Below are 24,970 nucleotides of genomic sequence, written 5' to 3' on the forward strand. Positions count from 1 at the left end.
CGAATGTTTGTTTTCTTTTATTTTCTTTGTCATTTTGCGTATAGGAAATAAGGAATAGTTTGTGCGATGCAAATATGTTTTAATGATTTTTTAAAGATCTATCTTAAATCTTGTACATTAAATATAAAACAACGGACATACATGACTTCATAAAAAATATAGGTAAACACAAATTATTGAATGTTGGATTGTCAAAAAAATATTAGGAAGTTTTTGATATATCAATTTGATATACACACAATCGAACATGCCACATTACCATATATATGTATATTACTATTGGTAAAATATCACCATAGATAAAACAGACAGCTAGGTGATAAATTTTCAACGTAACAACAACATGGCTATCATGAGGTTTGCTTGGATTCACACTACTGTCTTGAATTATTTTTGTGGGACTTGATCCTGAACGCTATGGGATAGAATTCTACATATAGAATTTATTAATTAGTCTCTAACGTTAAACAAACAAAACTCATGTCAGTTTACAAAGTTAGTGCTGTTGTAAATATACTAGGAGAAACTGACAGTATTACGACATTTTACAAATTTGATACCTATGATAGCAAGATAAAAATCAAAATACAATAAAATGAGCTTCCTAAGAAATGGCTGCAATTTGAAAATCAAAGAAGTAAGTTTGTCTATGTGAGTCTAAAAAATAAAGGGGTAATAATGAAATATTGGTCGTAAGTTAATAGTAATATTGGTTTTTCTGGTAGATTATTCTTTTCAGAATTTATATGTAGATGTTTGCTGATTTTCTCTGCAAAAACGTACCATTGTAAAAACTTAATATTGGATCAATAATGTATAATACAGGTCGCTAAGAAGCTGATACAATCAATTTAACTACAAAAAATGATAATGACCCAACATGTGTGACGAGTTCTACTCGGTTAAACGAATTTTGCATATTATCACGAATTTCAATGACATTTAATCAGCGTCATTTCTATACAAATTCGCGCTCACGTGCCGAGTTTGTTTGATCGAATAAAACTCGCACTCGGTCGAAGGTGGGTCGGAGTCGGCCCTAGCCGCACTCGCCCTGCTGCTTGTCATCGGCACGCGGCGCCGCGACGTCGGCGAGCGCGGCGGCCAGCGCGCGCGCGGGGCGGCCCGACATGCGGCGCGCGCGCAGGTACGGCGGCGCCGCGTGCGCCACCTTGCCCACGCCCGTCACGTCCACGTGCAGCCAGTCGCAGCACACGAAGCGCTGCGGGGACCGATGTGATGTCATCACACAATACTTAAACCGAATGCTCAGTTTGATGATATCAAACAAATACACCTTTATATGGAAATGTATTTGTTTGATACCCCTAGGACGAGTCTGTTTCAGGCGCCATCTATCTAGTGGCAACTTTCGAACATTTTTTAAGCTTTCCGTGAATAAAAAAGACAATAGGACCACCATCTCATTTCCCATGGATGTCGTAAGAAGCGACTAAGAGATAGACTTAAAACTTAGGATTCTTATTTTAGGCGATGAACTAGCAACTTGTCACTACTTGAATCTCAATTCTATTATAAAGCCAAACAGCTGAACGTGGCTTTTCAGTCTCTTTAAAACTGTTGGTTCTGTCTACCCCGCAAGTATAAAACTGTTGGTTCTGTCTACCACGCAAGTATAGACGACTAGGTATATGAATTAATGAAAAAAAAACACGTCTTACGATGTCACATCACACTAGCAAATAATATATTATCTTACCCTAAGGAAGGCAGCGCCCAAGCAAGGAGTGGCAGACCCCGATCCTTTGTTTCTCAAATCCACAGCCGGGTCATCTAAAGGACATAACCGAAATTATCATTAGATAAACCTTGATTGGGTTTCCACATGTCGCACGAGAATTGCTCTGAGTAATAATGAAGGCTAGATCACAAAGTTCTATCCGAGGGAGAATCAACCTTTTGGACGTCATAGTCACCTATGTTTGACCAGCACTTGCGAGCTCCGTACGCCAACGACATCTATAGTTGCCAAAAAAAACCCAGTCCATAAAAATCTATATTATCTATATTAATATTATAAAGCTGAAGAGTTTGTTTGTTTGAACGCGCTAATCTCAGGAACCACTGGTTCGAATTGAAAAATTCTTTTTGTGTTGAATAGATTATTTGTCGAGGAATGCTTTAGGCTATATAACATCACGCGGCAACTATTAAGAGCGAAGAAATAATGAAAATTATGAAAATAACGGGGAAAATTATTCACCGTTGAGGGCTTCAACGATGCCCAAAATAACTATTCCACGCGGACGAAGTCGCGGGCACAGCTAGTAATTAATAAATCAACCAACAAATACAGGTAATTGCGTGTTAGTGTCACCAAGAGTCGATATCCATATATCGACTTTTGGAAACACTATGGTATTGTTTACTTTTTGCTTCGGCGTTCAGGGCACGGAAATGCGTTTGACGCGTGGCGCTCAAAAGGTCAAAACAGGACAAACGAGTTAAAACTATTATTATTATATTCATCTAGCCAAATACACCACACCGTCAATAAACTTTAACCTCTCAGATGCTAAGCGCCCGTACTACCGAGACGCTAGAACTGCGGCGGATTTGAACGAAAAATGAAGCGCGCTACTTTTTTCCGGATTTTGATGAAAATATAGCAATATTTGCTTTGAAGTTAATAAAATACTTTTGTACAGTCAAAGCTAGATATGTATTGAATATTATAACACCATATTATAGCAAATAAATTAATTTCATTTTACTTTATTAGACCTTTAGTTACAACATTCAACAAAAACGGCGATGTGCTAGCAACCCGTCACTATTTGAATCTCAGTTCTATCATGAAGCCTAACAGCGGAACGTGGCCTATCAGTCTTTCCAAGACTGTTGGCTCTGTCTACCCCGTAAGGGATAAAGACGTGATGATATGTATGTATGTATGTTATTTATAAAAGGTGTCACGGTACCGACGATCTGCTGGTGGTAGTAGTTCCACAGCGGGAACCGCCACGGGCGGTCGCCGGCGCGCGCGCCCGCCCGCCGCAGCAGCCGCCACGCCGCCTCGCTGTTGCTGAAGCAGCCGTACGCGCCGCCGCCCGTCGCCAGCAGCACCCCGCCTGCACCACATCACTACTACTGAGAGGTCCTTCAACCCATTCGTCGTCGTTCGCCACTAGCGATCGCGTAGTGTTCCTCTCCCGCGCCTCCGTTTTTCCTTCATTTGACTTGTTAGCGTCCAGTGTATAGTTTCGGAGGTATTTCGATTGCCCAACTTACCCCTATGCCCAACTAGCCCCGCCCTACCCTACTAGTAATCAGAGGGGGGATGTAACGATAATCTAATAAGGTTTAGACGCCAATGTAAGGGATAGGCTTACAAACTTGGGATTCTTTTTTTAGGCGATGGGCTAGCAACCTGTCACTATTTGAATCTCAATTCTTTAAACCAAATTGCAGAGCGTGGCCTATCAGTTTTTTCAAGACTGTTGGCTCTGTCTACCCCCACAAGGGATATAGACGTGACCATATGTATGTATATTTATGTATGTAAAGATTGCGGAGGTCAGAGTCGCTTTGGATAAAAACCTGACTCATCCAATCCATGGTCAACGGCGTAGGTACCTCAGGCTCCGAGTGGTGAGGATGTAACGGACTACAGCCAAGAGGAAGAAAAAGGGGGGAAATGTGATTGGGTAACCCCGAAAGTGTCGTAAACTATAGATATCCACAGAAATCTGAGACAGGCAAATCAAATGTGACAGCGATGAATTTGCAACAACCAAATATAGTCACCAACAAAAGTTCATAGAACTTATCTCCACGATCCCTGAATACTTAATAAATTATTTGGTTAGTATAACACATCCTCAATGCTTTCTATGCGCGCTGCCTTTTTGATTATACATACATACATAAAATCACGCCTCTTTCCCGGAGGGGCAGGCAGAGACTACCTTTTTACATTTTTTTTGTCCTTTTTTTTACTACTTTTTGATTATGGCTTCGCTAAACTGCGCTAACATATTAAAATTAACACTTTAAAATAATATATACCCTTATAGTACTTTCTTTTGCAATGACACCCCGTATAACAATTTGCCACATCACCCACTTTTGGAAGCTTGAACATTCGATACTAAGACACTAAAGAACAACATTTCAAAGTAAAATCTTACGGGTGAACGTGGCGACGTCTATGACGAGGCTGGGCCGGTAGATGGTCTGCCCGTACACCAGCGCGTCCGCCATCATCAGCCGGCCCTCCATGTCCGTGTCTTCTATCTGGAAGGAACATTACTTATTCAGGCAAATTCGTATGTCTTTTGTAGTTATTTTCATCCTTTTACAGCAAAAACCCATATGGTTTTGTGTAAATCAAAAACTATAATAGCGTCAATACTTTTAAACCTGTAATGTGCTTAGCCAAGAAAGAATTTCGAACAAACCAAACAGAATGTCTTTTTAAATTAATGCGATCTCCTGACAAATACAGGTAGATAGGCTGGACTCAAAAAAATATTTAAGGAGGGATATAGACGTAATTATATGAATGTAAGTACGGATTTCGGAGTCCTCTGGCATAGATATTTCCATACCTAAAAGTGGACTCCAACTACCATCTATTGTAAATGTGTTACTTACCGAAATAAACCATATTTTTTAAACTGATATCTCTGTAGAAAAAAGCGGCCAAGAACGAGTCGGTGTCGCCCATCCGTAGCAACAAGTTCTTATTTATTTATTTAAACTTTATTGCACAAAAAACAAAAATGTACAAAAGGCGGACTTAATGCCGTTTGGCATTCTCTACCAGTCAACCAGCTGACCAAACAGAAAAAACTTTAAGTTGGTGGTGCAATAAAGTGCACATGCATACTGACAAAATACATACATTACAAAAAAAACTTATATAAATAAGTACTAGTAGTAGTAAGTAAAGGCGACTAAGGGATAGGTTTATAAACTTAGGATTCCTCTTTTAGGCGATGGGCTAGCAACCTGTCACTATTGAATCTCAATTCTATCTTAAAGCCAAATAGCTGAACGTGGCCTATCAGTCTTTTCAAGACTGTTGGCTCTGTCTACCCCGCAAGGGATATAGACGTGATTATATGTATGTATGTACAGCCCACCTGTATGTTGACCCCGTTGAGGGCTCGCACCACGTCGCCCACCTTCATGCACTGCCCGCTGATCATGTTCTCGCAGAGGGGAAGCAGAGCCACTACGTTTATGGGCACCTGAATCGTACGCCGATATACAGGGTGAATTTCTATTGGCTTACGTAATTTTCATAGCATGTTTGGACGATAAAACTGAGTAGGTTCCCGTTATAACAAAAAGTGAAAGACATGATGTGATGAAATCCTAAACTAATAAAAATTCATTCTGTACATCAGGATGTGTTTATTGGCACCTGAATCATACGCCGATATACACGATGAATTTATATTGGCTTACGTAATTTTCACAGCATGTTTGGACGATAAAACTGAGTAGGTTCCCGTTATAACAAAAGTGAAAGACATGATGAAAAGAAATCCTAAACTAATAAAAATTAATTCTGTATATCAGGATGTGTTTAATGCAACTGTATAAGTCTGGATAACGACATAGGGTAGGTACTTTTCACCCCGGTAAAAACTGGGAAACTCCTAGGATTTGCGAAGAACCTGTACCTAATCTTTTGTAGGTGGCGTTGCGCGGACGAAAGTGCGGGTAACAGCTAGTATTTTTATGTAGGTAATATCAAAAAGTAGTGCCGCATGGTTACCGGCACATTTGTAGGAATAGGACACTCCATATCTTTACCATGGATGTCGTAAAAGGCGAATAAGGGATTGGCTTATAAATTCTTGCAGGCGATGGGCTAGCAACCTGTCACTTTGAATTTCAATTCCATCATTTAACGTAGCTTTTCAGACTTTTCGAGACTGTTGGCTCCGTCTACCCGGCAAGGGATAAAGACGTGATTGTAACCTTGAGTGTGGCGATGATCTTGAGCGTGGCGAGCACGACGGCGGCGCCCGCCATGCTGCCGCGGTTCTCGCACATCAGCTCCGACGACTTCAGGCAGAGGCCGCCGCTGCGACAGGATACAAGCGTGCTGATATATCTTTGTTGTTACTAGCGCGGGTAGCTTTCATCCCGGTAAGAAATAAAGTTCCCGTGAGATTTGCGAAAAACCTGTTCTGTTTTGTAGGTAGTGTTTAATGCGTTACTTTTTGTCAGTTTGGCTAATTTCGTCGCTTTTTTGTAGATGGCGTTAAATTTGTCGTATTTTGTAGATAGCGCTTAATTCACGCGGGCGAAGCTGCTGGTCAAAGTTAGTTTACAAAACATTTAATTTTAAACATTGTGGCGACATCTCTACGGCATAAGTCACAACAGCTAATCATCAATAGCAGCAAAGCGTCTAAATCGCGCAAGCAAAGATTTCACAGATTGGAGCATTATGAACAACCTCCGACACATCGTCTGTCGCACAGTTCCCCACACCTAGCCTGGCAGAGATCTATCATTACTCCCACTACAAACACGCCTAATCATGTTATTGGTTATCCTCGACCTGACCTTCCAAGGAGCCTACCTGTCGAAGGTGACCCCCTTGGCCACGAGCAGCACGGGCGGCTGGCGCTCGCGGCCGCCGCGGTAGGCGCACTCCAGGAAGGCGGGCTCCTCGCACGAGCCGCGCGCCACGGCCAGGAAGGCGCGCATGTCCTGCGACGAGATCCACTCGCGGTCGCGCGCCTCCACCACCACGCCCAGCGGGCACAGCTCGTCTAATGCCGCCTGGGGACGGTCGACATCACCATTTAGATCTCTCTCTCTCTCTCTCTCTCGCTCGCTCTCATGTCTGCGGGTACGGTCAACATCACCATTTAGAGATCTCTCTCTCTCTCTCTCTCGCTCGCTCTCATGTCTGCGGGTACGGTCAACATCACCATTTAGAGATCTCTCTCTCTCTCTCTCTCTCGCTCGCTCTCATGTCTGCGGGTACGGTCAACATCACCATTTAGAGATCTCTCTCTCTCTCTCTCTCTCTCTCTCTCTCGCTCGCTCTCATGTCTGCGGGTACGGTCAACATCACCATTTAGAGATGTCATAACTCGCTCGGGTACGGTCGACATCACTATTTAGAGATGTCATAACTCGCTCGGGTACGGTCGACATCACCATTTAGAGATGTCATAACTCGCTCGGGTACGGTCGACATCACCATTTAGAGATGTCATAACTCGCTCGGGTACGGTCGACATCACCATGTAGAGATCTCTCTCTCTCTCTCTCTCGCTCGCTCTCATGTCTGCGGGTACGGTCAACATCACCATTTAGAGATGTCATAACTCGCTCGGGTACGGTCAACATCACCATTTAGAGATGTCATAACTCGCTCGGGTACGGTCGACATCACCATTTAGAGATGTCATAACTCGCTCGGGTACGGTCGACATCACCATTTAGAGATGTCATAACTCGCTCGGGTACGGTCGACATCACCATGTAGAGATCTCTCTCTCTCTCTCTCTCGCTCGCTCTCATGTCTGCGGGTACGGTCAACATCACCATTTAGAGATGTCATAACTCGCTCGGGTACGGTCGACATCACCATTTAGAGATGTCATAACTCGCTCGGGTACGGTCGACATCACCATGTAGAGATCTCTCTCTCTCTCTCTCTCGCTCGCTCTCATGTCTGCGGGTACGGTCAACATCACCATTTAGAGATGTCATAACTCGCTCGGGTACGGTCGACATCACTATTTAGAGATGTCATAACTCGCTCGGGTACGGTCGACATCACCATTTAGAGATGTCATAACTCGCTCGGGTACGGTCGACATCACCATGTAGAGATCTCTCTCTCTCTCTCTCTCGCTCGCTCTCATGTCTGCGGGTACGGTCAACATCACCATTTAGAGATGTCATAACTCGCTCGGGTACGGTCGACATCACCATGTAGAGATCTCTCTCTCTCTCTCTCTCGCTCGCTCTCATGTCTGCGGGTACGGTCAACATCACCATTTAGAGATGTCATAACTCGCTCGGGTACGGTCGACATCACCATTTAGAGATGTCATAACTCGCTCGGGTACGGTCAACATTACCATGTAGAGATCGCTCTCTCTCTCGCTCGCTCTCATGTCTGCGTGTTCCGGGTTGCATCATCCTCAGAAGTGATGCCTTCTCACTTTTCTCTCGCAACTTAATCCACTTTTTGGAGTGGCTCGCATATCACGTCCAGCCATGATCATTTTAGATAAGTCATAACGATAGGAGGTATTGATTAAGTAAAAGAACATTCCATCTCTTTCCAATGGGTGTCATAAAAGACGAATAAAGCACATTAATTAAATGCAAGTTTTTGCGACGTGCAACGAGAGTAGCTTCATGTCAAAATCTGACTTACTGAAAAAGATGGAGATTCTTTTTTTTTTCACTTCAAATTATTTAGAAGAAGTCAATAACCTGAGCGAGGTCAATGGGGGTCATCTTGTTGGCGGGCATGTCGGAGAGGTGCCGCGCCCAGTTCTGCGCGTCCCCCCGCACCGCGCCCTCCCCCCACTCCGCGCCCGCCCCCCCGTACTGGGTCACTTGGCACTTCGGCTTCTTGCACGCTCGGAACTCTTGGAACCTGTAGAAGGAAAGTGTTTACGCGCGAACATCATTGCTGTACTATTGGAAATAATATACCAATCATTATTTGTATTAATCTTAACAATATTATTATATGGATATACATACATATAGTCACGTCTTTATCTTTGCGGGGTAGGCAGGGCCGACAATCTTGAAAAGACTGAAAGGCCACGTTCAGTTGTACGGCTTTATGGTGGAATTGAGATTCAAAAAGTGACAGGTTGCCAGCCCATCGCTTACGAGAGGAATACCAAGTTTATAAACGTATCCCTTAGTCGCCCTTTAACACATCCATGGGGTATTAAATTGACATTGTGTCAATGATGTTCGTTCCTAGATTATACCCGCAGTGCCGTCCGTGAATAATGTCCTGCTTCCAGCCGGAAATCCCTTGAGCTTCCCGAGGCACAAACAGCCAAAATACAGCTTCTTAAGACAAGGTTATTGGGCTTTACTTTTTCACCCACTAGAAAAGCAACAGAACACCAGTAATCAATAAATTCTCCGAAAAGATTCCTTTATTCGTGACCCTGGCCTACCTATATGCCACTCCAGCCCAACAGACCCTTACAAACCGTGAGCACTGACCTCCAGGCGGCGAGCTGGGCGGCCTCCGCGGCGGCGTCGGGCCGCGTCCCCGGGTCCACGTCTAGCAGCGCGCAGCCGCGGGACTGTAGTACCCGCACGCCAGCCCCCACTCCCCAGCGGACGTTTTCCTATCACATTAAATTTATACCATACAAATTTTACCCATACCTTCAAAAAAGAATAGGACCACTCCATCTCGTTCCCATGGATGTCGTAAAAGACGACTAAGGGATAGGCTTATACTCGTAAACTTGGGATTCTTCTTTTAGGCGTTGGGCTAGCAACCCGTCACTATTTGAATCTCAATTCTAGCATTAAGCCAAACAGCTCAACGTGGCCTATCGCTCTTTTCAAGACTGTTGGCTCTGTCTACCCCGTAAGGGATAAAGACGTGATCATATGTATGTATGTATGTTAAATTTATTGCGGAGCTATAAAAATGACAAGTGAGCTCCAGTGTTGCCAGAGGCCGTAAGTGAAAAAAAAATGAGAGTATCAAAGAACATACATACATATAGTCACGTCTATATCCCTTGCGGGGTAGATACAGTCAACACCTTAAATACACTGAAAGGCTACGTTCAGATGTATGGGTAAATGATGGAAAGGAGATTTAAATAGTAACAAGTTGCCCATCGCCTACAAAGAGAAACAGAAGTTTATTAGCCTTTTCCTTAGTCGCCCTTGACGATATCCATGGAAAAGATATGGGTTGGTCCTATTCTAAAGTTTCAGGAACCATACGTCACTCTAATTCTATCGAAGCAAATGCAAATTTTCAGGATCCTGGCTAGATTGGATATAGATATTTTACTGGTAGGTACTAAAAAAATTTATCATAGATCATTCTGCCAACGTTCTTGGAACAATCAGACTCACCCTGGCCTCATCCAGCTCCTCCAGCTTGTTGTAGCAGGCGTTCTTGGGCCCGTAGCTGGCGAGCGCGACGGCGCTGTACCCCGGCACGTCGGTCACCGCGAACGACTTGCCTAGCTGCAGCTGACATGATAGCCTGGAAGAAACACTGATTTAATCAGTAGGAACTTTTGCCCGTGCCCGTTTACTCGTACCGTGTGGTTCCCGGCACCATTACAAAAAAGAATAGGACCACTCCCATCTCTTTCCCACGGATGTCGTAAAAGGCGACTAAGGGATAGGTAAGGTATAGCTAAGGGGTAGGGATAACTTGGGATTCCTCTTTTAGGCGATGGGCTAGCAACCTGTCACTATTTGAATCTCAATTCTATCTTAAAGCCAAATAGCTGAACGTGGCCTATCAGTCTTTACAAGACTGTTGGCTCTGTCTACCCCGCAATGGATATAGACGTGATTATATGTATGTATGTACTTTTGCCTCATCGTCATTCCCTCGAGGCTTGGTTATGGCCTCTTCCTGAAGAAGCCCGGCTTAAGTAAATAATTGTATACGGGACAAATTAAACTGATTGAGTTAGCCTCCAAGTAAGTTTAGAACTTGTGTTATGGAGATACTAACTCAACGATACTTTTTTTATAAAAAATACTTATATAGATAAACATCCAAGACCCAGGCCAATCAGAAAAAGTTCTTTTCTCATCATGCCCTGGCCGTGATTCGAACCCGGGACATCCGGTGTCACAGACAAGCGTACTACCGCTACGCCACAGAGACCGTTTAAGGCCGGCTTATGATCCCCAATTAGTAAGTTGAGTCTTTACACGAATCTACCCCCATTTGACATAATGCTTCATGAATGTTATCCACATTATTAAAAAAGAGAAAATATGTGTAGGTATTTTTAAGTTTTTTGTAAAAACTATTGAACTGATTTTTCAGAAATTTTCGACTAATTTTAGAGAAAATCTTCGGAAGTGACATAGGCTACTTTTTTTTATAATTTCCCAAGGGAGCGAAGCCCCGCACAATAGCTTGGAATAAAGATGGAACGACGAAATTTATTCATCTGCTATCTGGATGACGACCCTTGTGTCCGGAGGAGTATGATGAGTTTTATTGATTGACTCACTCAGTGAGATGCTGACTGATCTTCCCATCAGACTTCTGATCGACCTCCGCGGCGGCTTCGGTCAGCTCGAACTGCCCGTCCGCCTCGTAAACGCCCAGCACTAGACCTTTCTGAAATGTTCACTATTATTTTGCATCAATTGATTAAAATACAATAAAACTATTTGGAAATGTCAGTCTTCTTCCTCCTGATGCAAATCAAAAGCAACAAATGATACTAGTACAATAAGTGTGATTCTATTTCTTTCGGTGGATCCTGAAGAAAACTTAAGGACATCAGCTTCATTTAATTGCTAGTTTAATATATCCGAGATAAAATAAAAGTATGTTATGTGTGCGTTTAATACCTGTATTATTTATGAATAGTAACTCAAACAGTTCAATTAGTTTTAATATCAATAAGATTAGCAGAGTGATAGATGTTAAAGATCAGAGCTCGAAACCTTACCTTATTCCCATCCAGTGGTGGTTCATCCTTATCTTCAGAAGTGGCTGAACACTCAGCAACCTGGGAGTAAGCTCTCGCAACACACAAATTTGGTCCCCTAGGAATATAATTACTCAAAAATAACTTTGTAAATCTTTTCATTTTGAAAAAAAAATCACATAATTACAGAAAATGGGTTACTTGATAATTTTCGAGCCTACTAGATTAGTTTGTTAGTTTAAATGTAGAATGATAAAATTGTAATATTTTTTAAACTTGGTTTTTAGCAAGCAGTTTCATTTTGTTTGTATGTTGATATGGTAGGATTATATGGGCCACCAACAGCACAAGACCACATATAAAAAAGGTTTTGTGCAAATGGATATTTGAATTTATTTTATTTGATAAATTGCTATAATTACAGCCCTTGCTCTTGCAGGAATTTAAGATTATCCTTACTAAGTGGAAGGCAGAGACTATACTTTTCCACTTGCCACAATCTCTGAATACTTCTTTCCCTTCACTCATATTCATAACTCCCTTCATGCAAGCTCCGCAGTTTCAGGTAGTCTTAATTTAATATAAAACTATCTTATATGCCAAATCTGGTATAGGTTTTGGCTGTGCATTCATACATACATAAAAAATAGTCCCAAACTTCAGTAAGAAAACACACACAACATTTCATCTTTTATTCCCAAAGTTAAGTTTAAAGCTAGTGGTCTTTGGCACATGTCTGATTGTAAGAGACAGTCTGGTGTCTCGGGGCACCACAGAGCCCTTCACAAGTGTATCACAACACATTTCCATATTTGCTATTGAATCATCCAAAACATCCTGTGTGATTTCTTCAATACAATGCAAGTAGTAATTAAACAACTGGTCTTGTAGGATCAACAAACTCCTTGGCTCCAACAGCAGAGAGAAAACATGGTTTGAAGTTTTAATATCCTCATCTGAACTTGTTTCTAAGAATTTGAGGACTATGTGTGAACCTACAGAGAGAGTTGTGATCGTCGGATAGAACAATGTTCCATCTAAATGTGGCATTATTCCCTGCCCTGGAAGATATTCATTCACAAGAACATGATTCGGCCTTTTCCCGCCCATAACGTCTAATCTATGAATCCTCTCGAGGTACTCATCCAGCCACTGTGGTATAGACTCTGCTATCATGCCGTTTTTATGAGGAATTCCTCCCCAGTTTTGCAAACGCCGGTTAGATAACTGTGTCCATTTAGGCTTTGGTGCAGAGTAAATATTAGACATAATATAACTCTCTTCACTCTCAGATATGTAATTAGGTATATAATAAGCAGTCGGAGGGACCTGAAACCAATAAAATGTATTGAAAAGTCACAGCAAAATTATTTCTCCCACTATCTTGATTCAATATAGCAAAAATACAAACATTTTGCACCAAACAACGGTCGATTTGAAAGCATTTATTGTCAGACATTTTCAAAGATAATTTATATCTATTTTCATTTATGAATCTCAGTAGGTATTTTCATTTCTTGTAAAGATTTGTTTCACAATTCGTAAACAAAACAAACTAGTAAACAAGCGAGCGAAACGAAACTACTTTCTTTCTATTCAGAGTATATTTTACGCTACAACCAAGCTACAACCTACAACGAAAGACAAAAACAAACGAAATGACAATGATAAAAGGCTGATAGACATTGACAAAAGGCTGACATGACAGTTTGCAGCTGAGCTGAATGTTGCAGTCACACAAGCAAAAATTTACCACAGCACTGGGAAAATATTATTATCACTTTCGCGACCACGATCGTGGATCCTGGTTTCCTGGATTCATGTAATAGGTGGGATGTTGACATAGCGATTTTAAAAAGTAAGATGTAATTAAGAAATACTCTAGGGCAAAACTGAAAACGGAGACGTAAACAAAACGTCTGCTACTTTCTACGTACAATGTTGCAATTAAAAAAATAAAAGCGTTTAGTTTTTATCGCCTAATGTTTTTCGGACAAGAATAAAATTAATTTCATAGCCCAGTTTTATTTAAAAATAGATAACTAAAACATAAACCATCATTGACTGTTTTTGGTTAATTTTATGAGATTAAAATTAAAACATATTTAAAACCAAAATTCCCGGAAAGAAAAAAATGGAAGGCGTTTAATACCGACACAACACTATCCACAACACAATCTACAAAGCAAGCAATCACAAAACACAAGTAGTAGGTAATCTTTTTTTGACAGCAGTGCTCAGGAGATAAAGTAAAATATGTTATTTGTTAGTAATTTTTTATAAATATTAGTTAAAACAGCAGTATGATGTGATCACGATGGGTGGTTGCATAGGAATAACTAGAAGTAGAAGTGGGCCGATCGAGGAGTCGTCGGGGACCGTGTCTCGGCCCAATTCGGGTACGTGAGCATTCTGTCACCGTGGAGACGGCCGCGGGTCAACGCTAGTACGTTTGTTAATCTGGTTTCTGCCGTAGGTGGGCTGAGGAAGAACCAATCATTGTGTCATGAGACGATAAGGTGGAAAAGTGATGTGCCATTGACAGAGGGTCAGCTGCGTAGTAAGAGAGATGAGTTTTGGGACACCGCTCCAGCGTTTGAAGGTCGTAAGGAAATATGGGACGCGCTGCGTGCGGCGGCCGTGGCGGCCGAAGCCATGGACTTCCAGCTGGCGCAGGCCATACTGGATGGAGCCAGTGTCTCAGTGCCTAATGGATATTTGACAGAGTGCTATGATGAGTGGGGAACTAGATATCAGGTAATGTTCTGCCCATGCTCTTCTGCAACTAATCACAATTTCAAAACAGTTGTTCAAAATGCTATGAACAATCATTTTCAATCTTAACCAGGCCCAGGTTTTTTAACAGAAGATTCAGTGGCAGAAATATTGTCACTGTATTGAGGTATCAAATATGTAATTTAGTAAAAAAAAAAAAAATTTTTAGTAAGGCTGATAACTGACTTTAGTTAAGGTTGACATCTACATGGCCTATATCCAATTTTAATTAAAATACACTTTTTTATTTTATGACAATTTTATATTTTATATCTCTACATCAATGACTTGTCTGTCATATTGCCCTTTTAGTTTATTCAAAAAGTATCTCATCACATCTTCCTCCTGAAGCTGTGAAGTCTCTGAATCTAAGCCTGGGGCTAAAGCTAGTGAATAATTGGAATGGCTAATTATAAAATCAATACAAAGGTTTCAAATTATAATAATACACTGAGGATACATGCATTGGTATTTTTATTATATTTTGTTAAATGTAGGTCACAACCTACCTTGACATGCATGAATAATAGTTTCAGTTTAATGGTACATACATATATGTATAGTCACATAAAATATAATTCCTGATGCGCTGAGAAGGCACAGGTTTGAATCCCACCTTTGAAGTTATGTATTATTAGTCTGATTTGAATACCATCCAATGCTCTTATGGTGAGAGAAAACATCCTGAGGAAACCTGTACATTCAGGCAACTGGATTAGTAACCATGATCGATCCAATACGGGCAAGGTTTTCTTGCAAAGGGTGCGGAGGTCAGATGGGAGTTGCTTTGTGTAAAAACCTGACTCACCTTATCCAGGGATCATGGTCAAGGCATATCTCTGGCTGCTCTCCAAAGCGGTGAGGATGCAATTGGTACTAAAAAGGAGGAAGTCATACATATAGCACATCTACATTCAGTCAGAAAAGTATCGGGAATGGATTATTTATGGCTCCAAATTCAAATTTTTGTTTTTTTTGTTGTTGTTGGATTGGCACAACTGTTTTCCATTTTGGCGCGGAGTTTGAGTTGCATCTGTTGTTTACATTAAATACAGTGCTATTTTTAGTTACATCATATCTAGTGTGTATTGCTAATTTCATAATGGATAAAAACATCGAACAAAGAGTTTGTCTTAAATTTTGCATTGCCAATGGAATATCGTGTTCGGAGTCACTGAAAATGTTACAGAAGGCTTACGGTGAATCGACTTTATCAAAAACTCGTGCTTATGAGTGGTACAAAGCGGTCGAGATGTGATAGAAGATTTGCCTCGCTCTGGTAGGCCATCAACGTCTGCAACTGAAGTTAACATCGCAAAAGTGAAGGAAATAGTGACTGAAAATCCTCATTCAACTTTGAGAGAGATAGCCACCGAACTTTCTGTATCTCACGAGTCGATCCATACCATTTTAACTAATAATTTGGGTATGAAACATGTTGCCGCTCGGCTAGTCCCAAAAGACCTGAATTTTTTTCAAAAACTCAATCGCATGAGAGTCGCTGAGGACATGCTAGAACGAGTCAATTCCGACCCAACATTCATGAAACGCATTGTTACTGGTGACGAGACGTGGGTTTACGAGTTTGACATGCAAACTAGTCAACAAGCTTCGGAGTGGCGTCTTCCAACTGAACCGAAACCGAAAAAACCACGCCAAAGTCGTTCAAAAGTCAAAGTCATGTTGACTGTTTTCTTTGACTATCGCGGTGTTGTGCACTCGGAATTCTTGCCGGAAGGTCAAACGGTAAATAAGGAATATTATTTGAGTGTTATGCGGCGTTTAAGAGAGCAAATCCGACGAAAAAGGCCGATTTGTGGAAAGAAAATTCTTGGATTTTGCACCATGATAATGCACCTTCGCACAAGGCCATCATTGTGAACGAATTTTTAACCAAACACTCAACAAATACCATCGAGCAACCACCATATTCACCAGATATGGCTCCAGCCGACTTTTTTCTTTTTCCTAAACTCAAATTACCACTTCGTGGCACCCGTTTTCAATCGGTAGAAGACATAAAAGAGAATTCGCGGCGAGAACTGACCTCAATTCCGGAAACAGCGTTTAAAAAATGTTTTGATGATTGGATTATTCGTTGGCGTAAGTGTATCGTTTCTAAAGGAGCATATTTTGAAGGTGATAAAATAAATTTGGATGAATAACAAACAGTTTGTGTATTATTGATCTTTTCCTGCTACTTTCTTGACAGAGTAGTATATCTGTTCCTGGGTAGACAGAGCTAACAGTATGGAAAAGACTGAAGGTTACATTCAGCTATAGGTTCATGATGGAATTGAGATTCAAATAGTAACAGGTTGCTAGCCCATCGCCTAAAAGAAGAATTCCAAGTTAATAAGCCTATCCCTTAGTTGCCTTTTATGGATAGGATATATGACAACATTAATGTTTATTTGTCAACATCTTTGCCATTTCTTCTTCTCACTATAGGACTGTGTGTGGTGTGTTAGAATTTACTTTTATAATTTACACAATCTTGAGACAATGATTTTTTGTCTTTGGTGTCAGAAGGCATCACTTTGATTTGCCAAGAGTTTCTCGAAGGATAATAGAAACACTTCATACTTTAAAGTCAATGACACTACCAGTTACCAAGAGCCATACTTCAATCCTTCTCCACTGACACTTTTATACTTTTTTGACCAATTTTAACTTTAGCGGGGAAAAAGTATATTTCCTAACAGTTCCAAAATAAAAATGACAATATAAAATTCAAAATTTTTCACATCTGCTGGCACTGTTAGAGAGCAAACCTTTGTTTTCTTTTTCCAGGTACCAATATACTGCCTGTCACCACCCATAAACATGGTGAAGGAGGCCCACGGGCGCGACTCCCCGGCGGAGTGGTCGGAGCCCGTGGAGGGGGGCACGGAGGTCACCCTCAGGCTGAGGCTCTCCAGCTCCTGCAAGGATGTGGAGCTGGCCGTATACACCAGGCACACGATCGCTCATTGCAAGAATAAACTGCATGTGAGTAAATTTCTTTGCTTTATCGATAAATTTTTCGAAAGGCGACGTTCTGGCGAAAGGTCAAGAGTATCCTGAACTGACGAGCTTGCATGAAGAGTGTTATGAATCTGGATGAAGCGAAATAAGTATGCAGGGATTGTGGCAAGTGGTAAGATGTAGTATCGGAATAAACCTTCGGGAAAGTGGTGACCCGGTACCTTTTATGCGCAACCGCGTATTAATCAGACACATTACTGATTCGACCACCGACACTTTAATCGCCTCTTACGTCCCTCTTCTCTAAACGGGAAAGAGATAATGTGATCCTATTCTAAAATTCCCGGTAACCGACCAACAAATAAATCTAACTAAACTAAACAAAAGAGTGGTATCAACGTCAATCATAAATATTGATTGATGCTTTTAATGTTACGTCATAACAGTTCAATGGCTCCTCGGTACGTGCGCGGAATAAATCCTTGACTACTGACTTCACCTGGTGTCACATGACATTCCATACTGAGTAGGTAGTCATGTATATCACTGAAAAATAATAAGAGAAGAATAAAAAAAATTACGCGTAGGAACGCTAGTGCGCTTCACACTTCATGGAAAGAAAAGAGGATTTTTACACTCTCTATATGACACCCGAGAAGCATAACCTTCGATTTCAACCCAATCGGCTAAAAATTAACACTTCGTATTGCTACAAGTAGAAGACGCTCGCCTCAATTTTTCAAGGCGACAAAAATGGGCACAAATGATTCAATTCAATAATGCTCTAAATCAGAGCGTACTGAATATTAATTTATGTCTGTCTGCATGACTCAGTGTTGGCGTGTCGCTACTTCGACTCGTGGTTGTTTATTACTTACCTATCGGGAAGGCAGACGAGATAGGCAGAGACTTATGGATTTAAACTTTCAAGGGTTCATGTAGTACTTATCTTCTTGGTTAACTAAGATTAATTATTATAAAAGGCAATTATCTGGTTTAAGACTTAAAAGGTCTCAAAATATGCCGTGTGGTTCCCGGCACCATTACAAAAGAATAGGACCACTCCATCTCTTTCCCACGGATGTCGTAAGAGCCGACTAAGGGATAGACTTGGGATTCCTCTTAAATGTAAATCCCTGCCAATCTAAGGTCTGCCGCGCCGATGGATGCATGGCTAGGGGCGAGCCTAGTCTCGAGCGTGCCACTTCCGCCATGGGGTTGGGCGACCCCCAGGTAATGGCTAGCCTTACCCTGGCATGCGGGGCTCTGCTGGGGCGGACAAAATTTTTCCCTAGCGTCTCGTGGGAATCGCATTATGAACCTTAAAAAGCATAGAAATGGCGGCGATGGTGTCCGCACCCCATCACGTCTCGTTCCCGGCGGGAGCGGTATGCGGTCTGCTGAAAGCCGCTTTGCGACGATGAATGTAAGAGGAGGAATGAAGGATAAGATTGAGGAAGTATGCCAGATGATGGATGAAAGACGTTTGGATGTGTTGTGCGTGAATGAAACGAAGCGGAAAGGATGCGACGCGACGCAGCACGGCCCTTACACGGCGTATTGGTCTGGAATTTCCAGTACCAGCCGAGGCTGTCAAGGGGTCGGTCTAATTCTTTCTGCACGAATGGCTGAGTGCGTGAATGAGTATGAGTGTGTCAGCCCTCGTCTTCTATGGATTAGGCTGAAAGTTGGAATCACTCGGATCTTCGTTCTAGGTGTTTATGCACCTTGGGATGTGGGTTCGAGGGGTACAACATCAGCAAAAAGCGAAAACGAGGAGTTCTGGAATAGTGTAAGAGAAGTATTGAAAGTTACCAAGCCAAATGAGAAGATTATTATGTTAGGTGATTTTAATGGATGGGTGGGTGTAAAGCGTGATGGATATGAAAAGGTGCTTGGTGCGTTTGGTGACGAAAAGGTGAATGATAATGGAAGAAGTGTATTAGAAATTTGTCTAGAGTGGGATCTTTTTGTGTCGAACTCAATGTTTCAACATAAAGAGATCCACACCTACACAAGAGTGGAAGGTATTTTAAAAAGTATGATAGACTTTGTGATTGTAGATGAAAGATTGAAGAACAAAGTGCTGGATACCCGTGCATATCGCGGTGCTGGCATTGACTCGGACCATTTACTGGTGATATCCCGGATAAGGGGTATCTTCAATCGCTGGCGGCACAGGGTAAGGGAGCAAACCAGCGCTTTGGAAAGAGTAAAAGTAGAAAATTTGCAAGATATGGATGTAGGTAAGAAGTATATTAATAGACTGAAGGATGAATTTGAAGATTTAGAGGAAATGAGCGATATTGAAGATGGATGGAAGGAATTTAAAGAAAGAATTGTGAAAGTAGCTGTTGAAGTGTGTGGTGTAAGTAGAAGAAGGAAAGGAAAAAATCACAAAAATGCGTGGATGAGTAAAGATGTGCAAGAACTGGTGCGATTAAAGAAGAAAGCATGGCTGGATTTGTTAGCAGCAAAAGCTAACTTAAGAATGCAAGAGGTTATAGATGAAGATGTGAATGAAGCACGTAAGGAATATAAGAAAATGAAAGATTTGGTTAAGAAAGCTGTGATTAGAAAGAAAGAAGAGTATAAAGAGGATTTTGATAAAAGGCTATCAGAAGACTTTCAGTCAAATCTGAAAGTATTCTGGAAATCCGTAAGGTCAGCCCGAGGAAATACTATAACCAGAGAGCTGACTAGGATCAGATGCCAGGATGGTAGCGTTGTGAAAGGAGAAGAATGTGTACTAAAGATATGGAAGGACTATTTTGAAAGTTTATTTGAAAAAAAGGAAGGAAATAAGAAAGATTTCTGCTATAGCGAAGAAAAAGAGAATGAGATGGAAGGCGAAATTGAAATGTTCGAAATTGTGGAAGCACTTAAGAGTATGAAAGCGGGAAAGGCTGCTGGGTGTGATAGAGTGTCGGTCGAGATGCTTAAAGCAGGAAAAGGCGTAGTAGCTAGTCAGTTGTACTGCCTTTTCAATTTGTGTTGGAGAAGCGGCCGAGTACCAAAAGATTGGTGTAAGGCTGTTATCGTGCCACTTTACAAAGGAAAAGGGTCACAGCTGGACTGCAAAAATTATCGTGGTATAAGCCTGCTTAGCGTCGTCGGCAAATTGTATGCTAAGGTATTGATTAATAGAGTCAGGAATGAAACTGATGACAAAATATGGGATGCTCAAGCGGGATTTCGAAAGGGAATGGGATGTACTGATCAGGTCTTTTCCTTGCGGTGCATAGCCGAAAAGTTTTTGGCCAAGAGTCAAAAAGTCTATTGCACATTCGTAGATCTGGAAAAGGCCTATGACAGAGTTGAGAGGAATGAATTGTGGTCAGCACTTTCTATGCATGGGGTGAGCAGTCTCTTAATACGAGCACTGAAATCCTTATATGAGGATTCGAGTGCTTGTGTCAGGATAAACGGAGCGCACACTGAGTGGTTTAAGATTGAGAAAGGCGTTAGGCAAGGATGTGTTGCGTCACCGTGGCTGTTCAACCTATTTATGGATAGCTGTTTGACAGATTTGAAAGAGTCTAAAAGTGGATTAAGGATGAATGAGTTACTCGTCAAATGTCTGCTCTATGCCGACGATCAGGTTATACTGGCGTCATCAGCGGAGGAGTTACAGGAGATGGTAAACTGTATGCATGAAGCTTTAAAAGAGAAAGGAATGAAAGTGAACGTAAGTAAAACTAAAACACTGGTTTTTGAAATGGAGAAAGAAATGACAGCATGTAATATTTTGATTGGAGGAGAAAAAGTGGAGCAAGTGAAAGAGTTTGTATATCTAGGATCAAAGTTTACATCAGATGGCAAGTATGATAGTGATATTGAAAGGAGAGTGAACGCGGGGAACATGGTGAATGGAGCTTTGCATGCCTTTATAATAGTCAGAAACTATCCAAAAAGGCTCGACTGGCTGTGCACAGGGGCGTGTTGGTCCCGACATTAATGTATGGGAGTGAAAGTTGGGTATGGCAAAAGAAGCATGAAAGCAGAATAAATGCAGTGGAAATGAGAGCGTTAAGGAGTATGATGGGTGTGAAATTGAGTGACAGGATAAGGAACAGCGTGATAAGGGAATGTTGTGATGTGAAAGAAGATGTAGTTACAGGAATAGAAAAGGGTATGTTAAGATGGTTCGGTCATGTGGAGAGGATGAATGAAAGCAGGTTGACTAAGCAGATATACAAGGAGAGTGTGGAGGGAAAGGTCGGAGTGGGAAGACCTAGACGAACGTATCTTGATCAAATTAAGAACGTCCTGGTAAAGGGTCAGGTCAAAAGTACCCGAAACCGCCGAGCTTGTATGAAGAGAGTTATGAATGTGGACGAAGCGAAAGAAGTATGCAGAGATCGTGGCAAGTGGAAAGAGGTAGTCTCTGCCTACCCCTCCGGGAAAGAGGCGTGATTTTATGTATTATGTATGTCTCAAAATCCTTATACCTATTGTAACAAGAGAGTCTACATCTTGTTGTTGAGAATGTATTAAAAATAGTCGAATATGCATGAAATAAGTAATGAATGTGGAGGAAGCGAGAGAGGTCTGTAGGGATCGTAGCAAGAAGAGCTCCATCGTCTCGGCCTACCCGAATGGGAAACAGGCACGATGATATGTATGTAAAACTTGTTCCTCTCAATAGCCAAGAGCATACGGTTCCACTAAATATGTGTGTAATTATGTGAAAGTGGTTATTCCCCTTCGACTGCCTTCAAAGATTCCTTTGGCACACACATTCATCATCACTACATAAAATAAAACAAAGTCGCTATTTTAGTCTGTTTGTCTGTATGCTTAAATCTTTAAAATTACGCAACGGATTTTGATGCGGTTTTTTGTAACAGGTAGAGTGATTCAAGAGGAAGGTTTTTATGTATAATTTTTTCCGAATTTTGCACCCGTGCGAAGCCGGGGCGGGTCGCTAGTTCATAATAAAATCTAAAATTCCAGGCGCAAGAGAACATAGAACCATGGCGCCAACGCTGGTTCTACGGCGGCAAGCTGCTCGGCGACCGGCTGCTGGTGGAGGAGGCCCGCGTCACCCCCGGCTACGTCGTCCAGGTGATCGTCAGCAGCGAGCCGCAGCCGCCCAGCTAGTCGCCGCGGCCGCACCAAGTGTACGTCGTCAACATATACCGGCTGGCGAGCGGTGAGTGGTGATTCGGATTCGACTTTCAAATTCAGCGTCTTTTTCTCAAAAAACAGTTCTTTTTTTTTTAAAGTTGACAGCTGAATGCTGGTTTTTTTTTACAGATGCGTTATTTTTTTTAGAGATTAGAAAATTCGATTGCAGGCTCATATTGAATTTTAGGCATGTTGGTCGATCAACACATTATCTTGTTCAGAACAGATATACTTAGATCAATTGCCGTGCCAATCTTAAATTCATGAACAACTTTTAAGGGTCGATCTTTAAAAGAAAACTCACTGCCATTTTGAGAAAAAGACATGCTATTTTATGAGCTTCACATTATGTTATTCAAGATTGAATAAATAAGTCATAAGACGTCTTAAGATTTATTGAGACCCGAGTTTCGACCTCAAATGGAACTGAAATATAATTTTGTCTTTCTCGAATATACCGTATTGTCTCAAAGACACTTCATGTTTAATCACGTATCCTGTAGAAATTATTAGAAAAGCTTTTTAGGTTTTTATTATGACGTGAAACGTGAGACTGCGATAGATTTTCGCTACGGGAACAGATCTAAGTAAAAAAATAAAACAATTCTGACAGACGTCAAAATATGGCTATATTCAACTTGGACTATTTAGTGAAGCTTTTCTAAATTGACTCTGGTGAATGTAAAGAGGTTCCGCCATGCAGGTCCAACTCATATTGTTTGCCATATTAAATATAAATCACAATTTATTTGATCTACATTGTACAAAATACTCTTAACGTCTGTGACAGATGTCGATTCTTTGAAATAAACCCTCAATTAGTTAAAACAAAAGATTCATACGGGTAGATAGATTTTTTTTTCTAATAAGGCTTCTTTCGCATATGCGCTTTGGAATCATGTGAGTAGAAAAAGTACTACAAGTAGAAATAAAAAGAGCTGTTGGGCTGCTTAAGCGTCGTCAACGAAAAGCCTTATTTCAGGTATCTTTCTCCGTAAAACATCACAATATTGAAACAGATTTATTGAAGTACTTAATACGACAGCTGTTACAGACATTTGAGTTATTTTTGTATTCTTTTCTAATGTTCAGTCCTTGAGCTCATAAAGGCCCAAGATTTAGTGCAATAATATATTTATTTTAATATTTGGTACAAAATAATTTCGTTCTTATTCAGTTAACGGTTTTTGCCGCTATCAAGAAAAATTCGATCAGAAATTTTATGTCGCTAGATATTCACATAAGATTTTATACCAAATAACGGCGATAAATGGCTCAAAGTTTAATAAATACTCATTGTAATGGCGAGAAGAACGAGAGAATCGAACGCAAATTGTTGGAATCAACAAGTTCGCAGGTTCACTTTATCATGAACCTTTGATTTATCAAAGAGAAAAAGTTCTTCAGCTTCTTTTTTGAAACCTACGTACCTACATTTAATGCGAGTAGACGTGAACGGGTGAAGTTTATAAAATGTTTAGGTAATGAAATGAACGAAATTGAACTACATTTTTTATCAAGTAAGAGAAAGTGAACCTCGGTACGAAATGCGTATTAAGGTACAGTTTCTCTATTGGATAACTTGAAAAAGTGAACTTAGCCATGTATCAACAAGATGTGCAATAAAATGCATATTTATGTTGCGTGGACAGGCGCGTGCGGACGAGTACGCGTCTTTGTGCTATATTACAAGTAGGTATCGAACGTCAGAGCGGTGTCAATGTATTGTGAGTTGGTTATTGCAAAATAATATAACATTGTCAAGTGTATTCACAAAATAAAATAATGTCCTCACATTTATTTATAGGACTTTATTGCATTAAATACAAAAAATGTTTTGGTCTTTATCACATAATACCTATGTTCTTTTCCCTTGTGAGTTCAGTTGAAAGACTGTTATATTTAATTTATAGTTAAAATGAAACGTTTAGTTTATAAATTATAGATACCATTTATATTTAGCGTAATATAGCATTTTTTATTAGGTATTATATGCGTTATATCACAAAGACGAATACTCGCGAGCTTTCTGTTTTCAAATCAGAATAAAATATATATACTAAATATATAATGTAGGTACCATATTGATCAACTGAAAGTTATTATATAGGTATTTTATATCACTGCAGTAATAATAAATTATTATATAATATGTGACTGTGTCTGGGAAAAGGGACCACTTTACCGGTATGGAGTTATTAATATCTCCTAAAACTAGGTAAAATTAGCTATTCAGTAAAAAAAGAATCGTTTTCCTAGGTGCAATAATTATTTTTTTATACATTTTTAAACATGCAGTAGGCAAAATGTACGAGTCGAGAAAATTGATTTTAAAGTTTATGCTCGTGAAAAATACACTTCTACTAGGAAGTTATGGAATGATTGGTATCAAGCTAATCTAGTATTATCAAAGATTAAATTCAGGCATCAATGGTCTCAATAATTATAATGATTTGGAAGGT

At 40.8% G+C, this 24,970-nt stretch overlaps 4 protein-coding genes across 6 annotated transcripts in view; 2 read left to right on the plus strand and 2 right to left on the minus strand.

Moving 5' to 3' along the window:
* LOC106140826 (uncharacterized) overlaps positions 1–24,970 on the plus strand; it is a 346,955-nt gene that overhangs the window by 158,298 nt on the left and 163,687 nt on the right. The gene's annotated exons all lie outside the window — the stretch shown is intronic.
* LOC106139375 (cytosol aminopeptidase-like) lies at positions 34–12,403 on the minus strand. Of its 3 annotated transcripts, XM_060945408.1 has the most exons (13): positions 12,276–12,403; positions 11,658–11,754; positions 11,211–11,320; positions 10,084–10,216; positions 9,205–9,332; positions 8,446–8,611; positions 6,566–6,768; positions 5,956–6,061; positions 5,109–5,216; positions 4,152–4,257; positions 2,943–3,092; positions 1,721–1,794; positions 34–1,222 (listed from the first exon to the last, which is right to left on the minus strand). In XM_060945408.1, coding segments are annotated over exons 1-13 (1,566 nt in total). In that variant the 5' UTR covers positions 12,278–12,403; the 3' UTR covers positions 34–1,039. The 3 variants fall into 3 exon arrangements, 2 of the variants coding, with proteins under 2 accessions (XP_060801391.1, XP_060801390.1); XM_060945407.1 differs by lacking the exon at positions 12,276–12,403 and having other exon boundaries at positions 11,658–11,938; XR_009656968.1 differs by lacking the exon at positions 12,276–12,403 and having other exon boundaries at positions 1,087–1,222; positions 2,947–3,092; positions 11,658–11,938.
* LOC106139378 (alpha-ketoglutarate-dependent dioxygenase alkB homolog 6) lies at positions 12,321–13,293 on the minus strand. Its single transcript, XM_013340812.2, has 2 exons — positions 13,048–13,293; positions 12,321–12,965 (listed from the first exon to the last, which is right to left on the minus strand). Exons 1-2 carry the CDS (start codon positions 13,093–13,095, stop codon positions 12,321–12,323), a joined length of 693 nt encoding a protein of 230 aa, XP_013196266.1. The 5' UTR covers positions 13,096–13,293.
* Positions 13,829–24,657, plus strand: LOC106139379 (ubiquitin domain-containing protein 2). The gene is made up of 4 exons (XM_060945334.1): positions 13,829–14,035; positions 14,113–14,393; positions 17,205–17,402; positions 22,335–24,657. The coding sequence occupies exons 1-4, from the start codon at positions 13,954–13,956 to the stop codon at positions 22,479–22,481; spliced, it is 708 nt and encodes a 235-aa protein (XP_060801317.1). The 5' UTR covers positions 13,829–13,953; the 3' UTR covers positions 22,482–24,657.

Source organism: Amyelois transitella, chromosome 8 (genome assembly GCF_032362555.1).
Source record: "Amyelois transitella isolate CPQ chromosome 8, ilAmyTran1.1, whole genome shotgun sequence".
In the NCBI taxonomy this organism is placed as follows: Eukaryota; Metazoa; Arthropoda; class Insecta; order Lepidoptera; family Pyralidae; genus Amyelois; species Amyelois transitella.

Excerpts from the sequence above, each read along its gene's own strand:
- LOC106139375 (XM_060945407.1), bottom strand. The coding sequence starts at position 11,798 with ATGAAAAGATTTACAAAGTTATTTTTGAGTAATTATATTCCTAGGGGA. Across the intron at positions 11,321-11,657 it reads CACCACTGGATGGGAATAAG|AAAGGTCTAGTGCTGGGCGT; the intron begins GTAAGGTTTCGA and ends TGAACATTTCAG. Across the intron at positions 3,093-4,151 it reads AGACGTCGCCACGTTCACCC|GCGGGGTGCTGCTGGCGACG; the intron begins GTAAGATTTTAC and ends GATGTGGTGCAG.
- LOC106139378 (XM_013340812.2), bottom strand. The coding sequence starts at position 13,095 with ATGTCTGACAATAAATGCTTTCAAATCGACCGTTGTTTGGTGCAAAAT. Across the intron at positions 12,966-13,047 it reads ACCGTTGTTTGGTGCAAAAT|GTCCCTCCGACTGCTTATTA; the intron begins GTTTGTATTTTT and ends TATTGGTTTCAG.
- LOC106139379 (XM_060945334.1), top strand. The coding sequence starts at position 13,954 with ATGGGTGGTTGCATAGGAATAACTAGAAGTAGAAGTGGGCCGATCGAG. Across the intron at positions 14,036-14,112 it reads CGTGTCTCGGCCCAATTCGG|GTGGGCTGAGGAAGAACCAA; the intron begins GTACGTGAGCAT and ends TTTCTGCCGTAG. Across the intron at positions 14,394-17,204 it reads AGTGGGGAACTAGATATCAG|GTACCAATATACTGCCTGTC; the intron begins GTAATGTTCTGC and ends TTCTTTTTCCAG.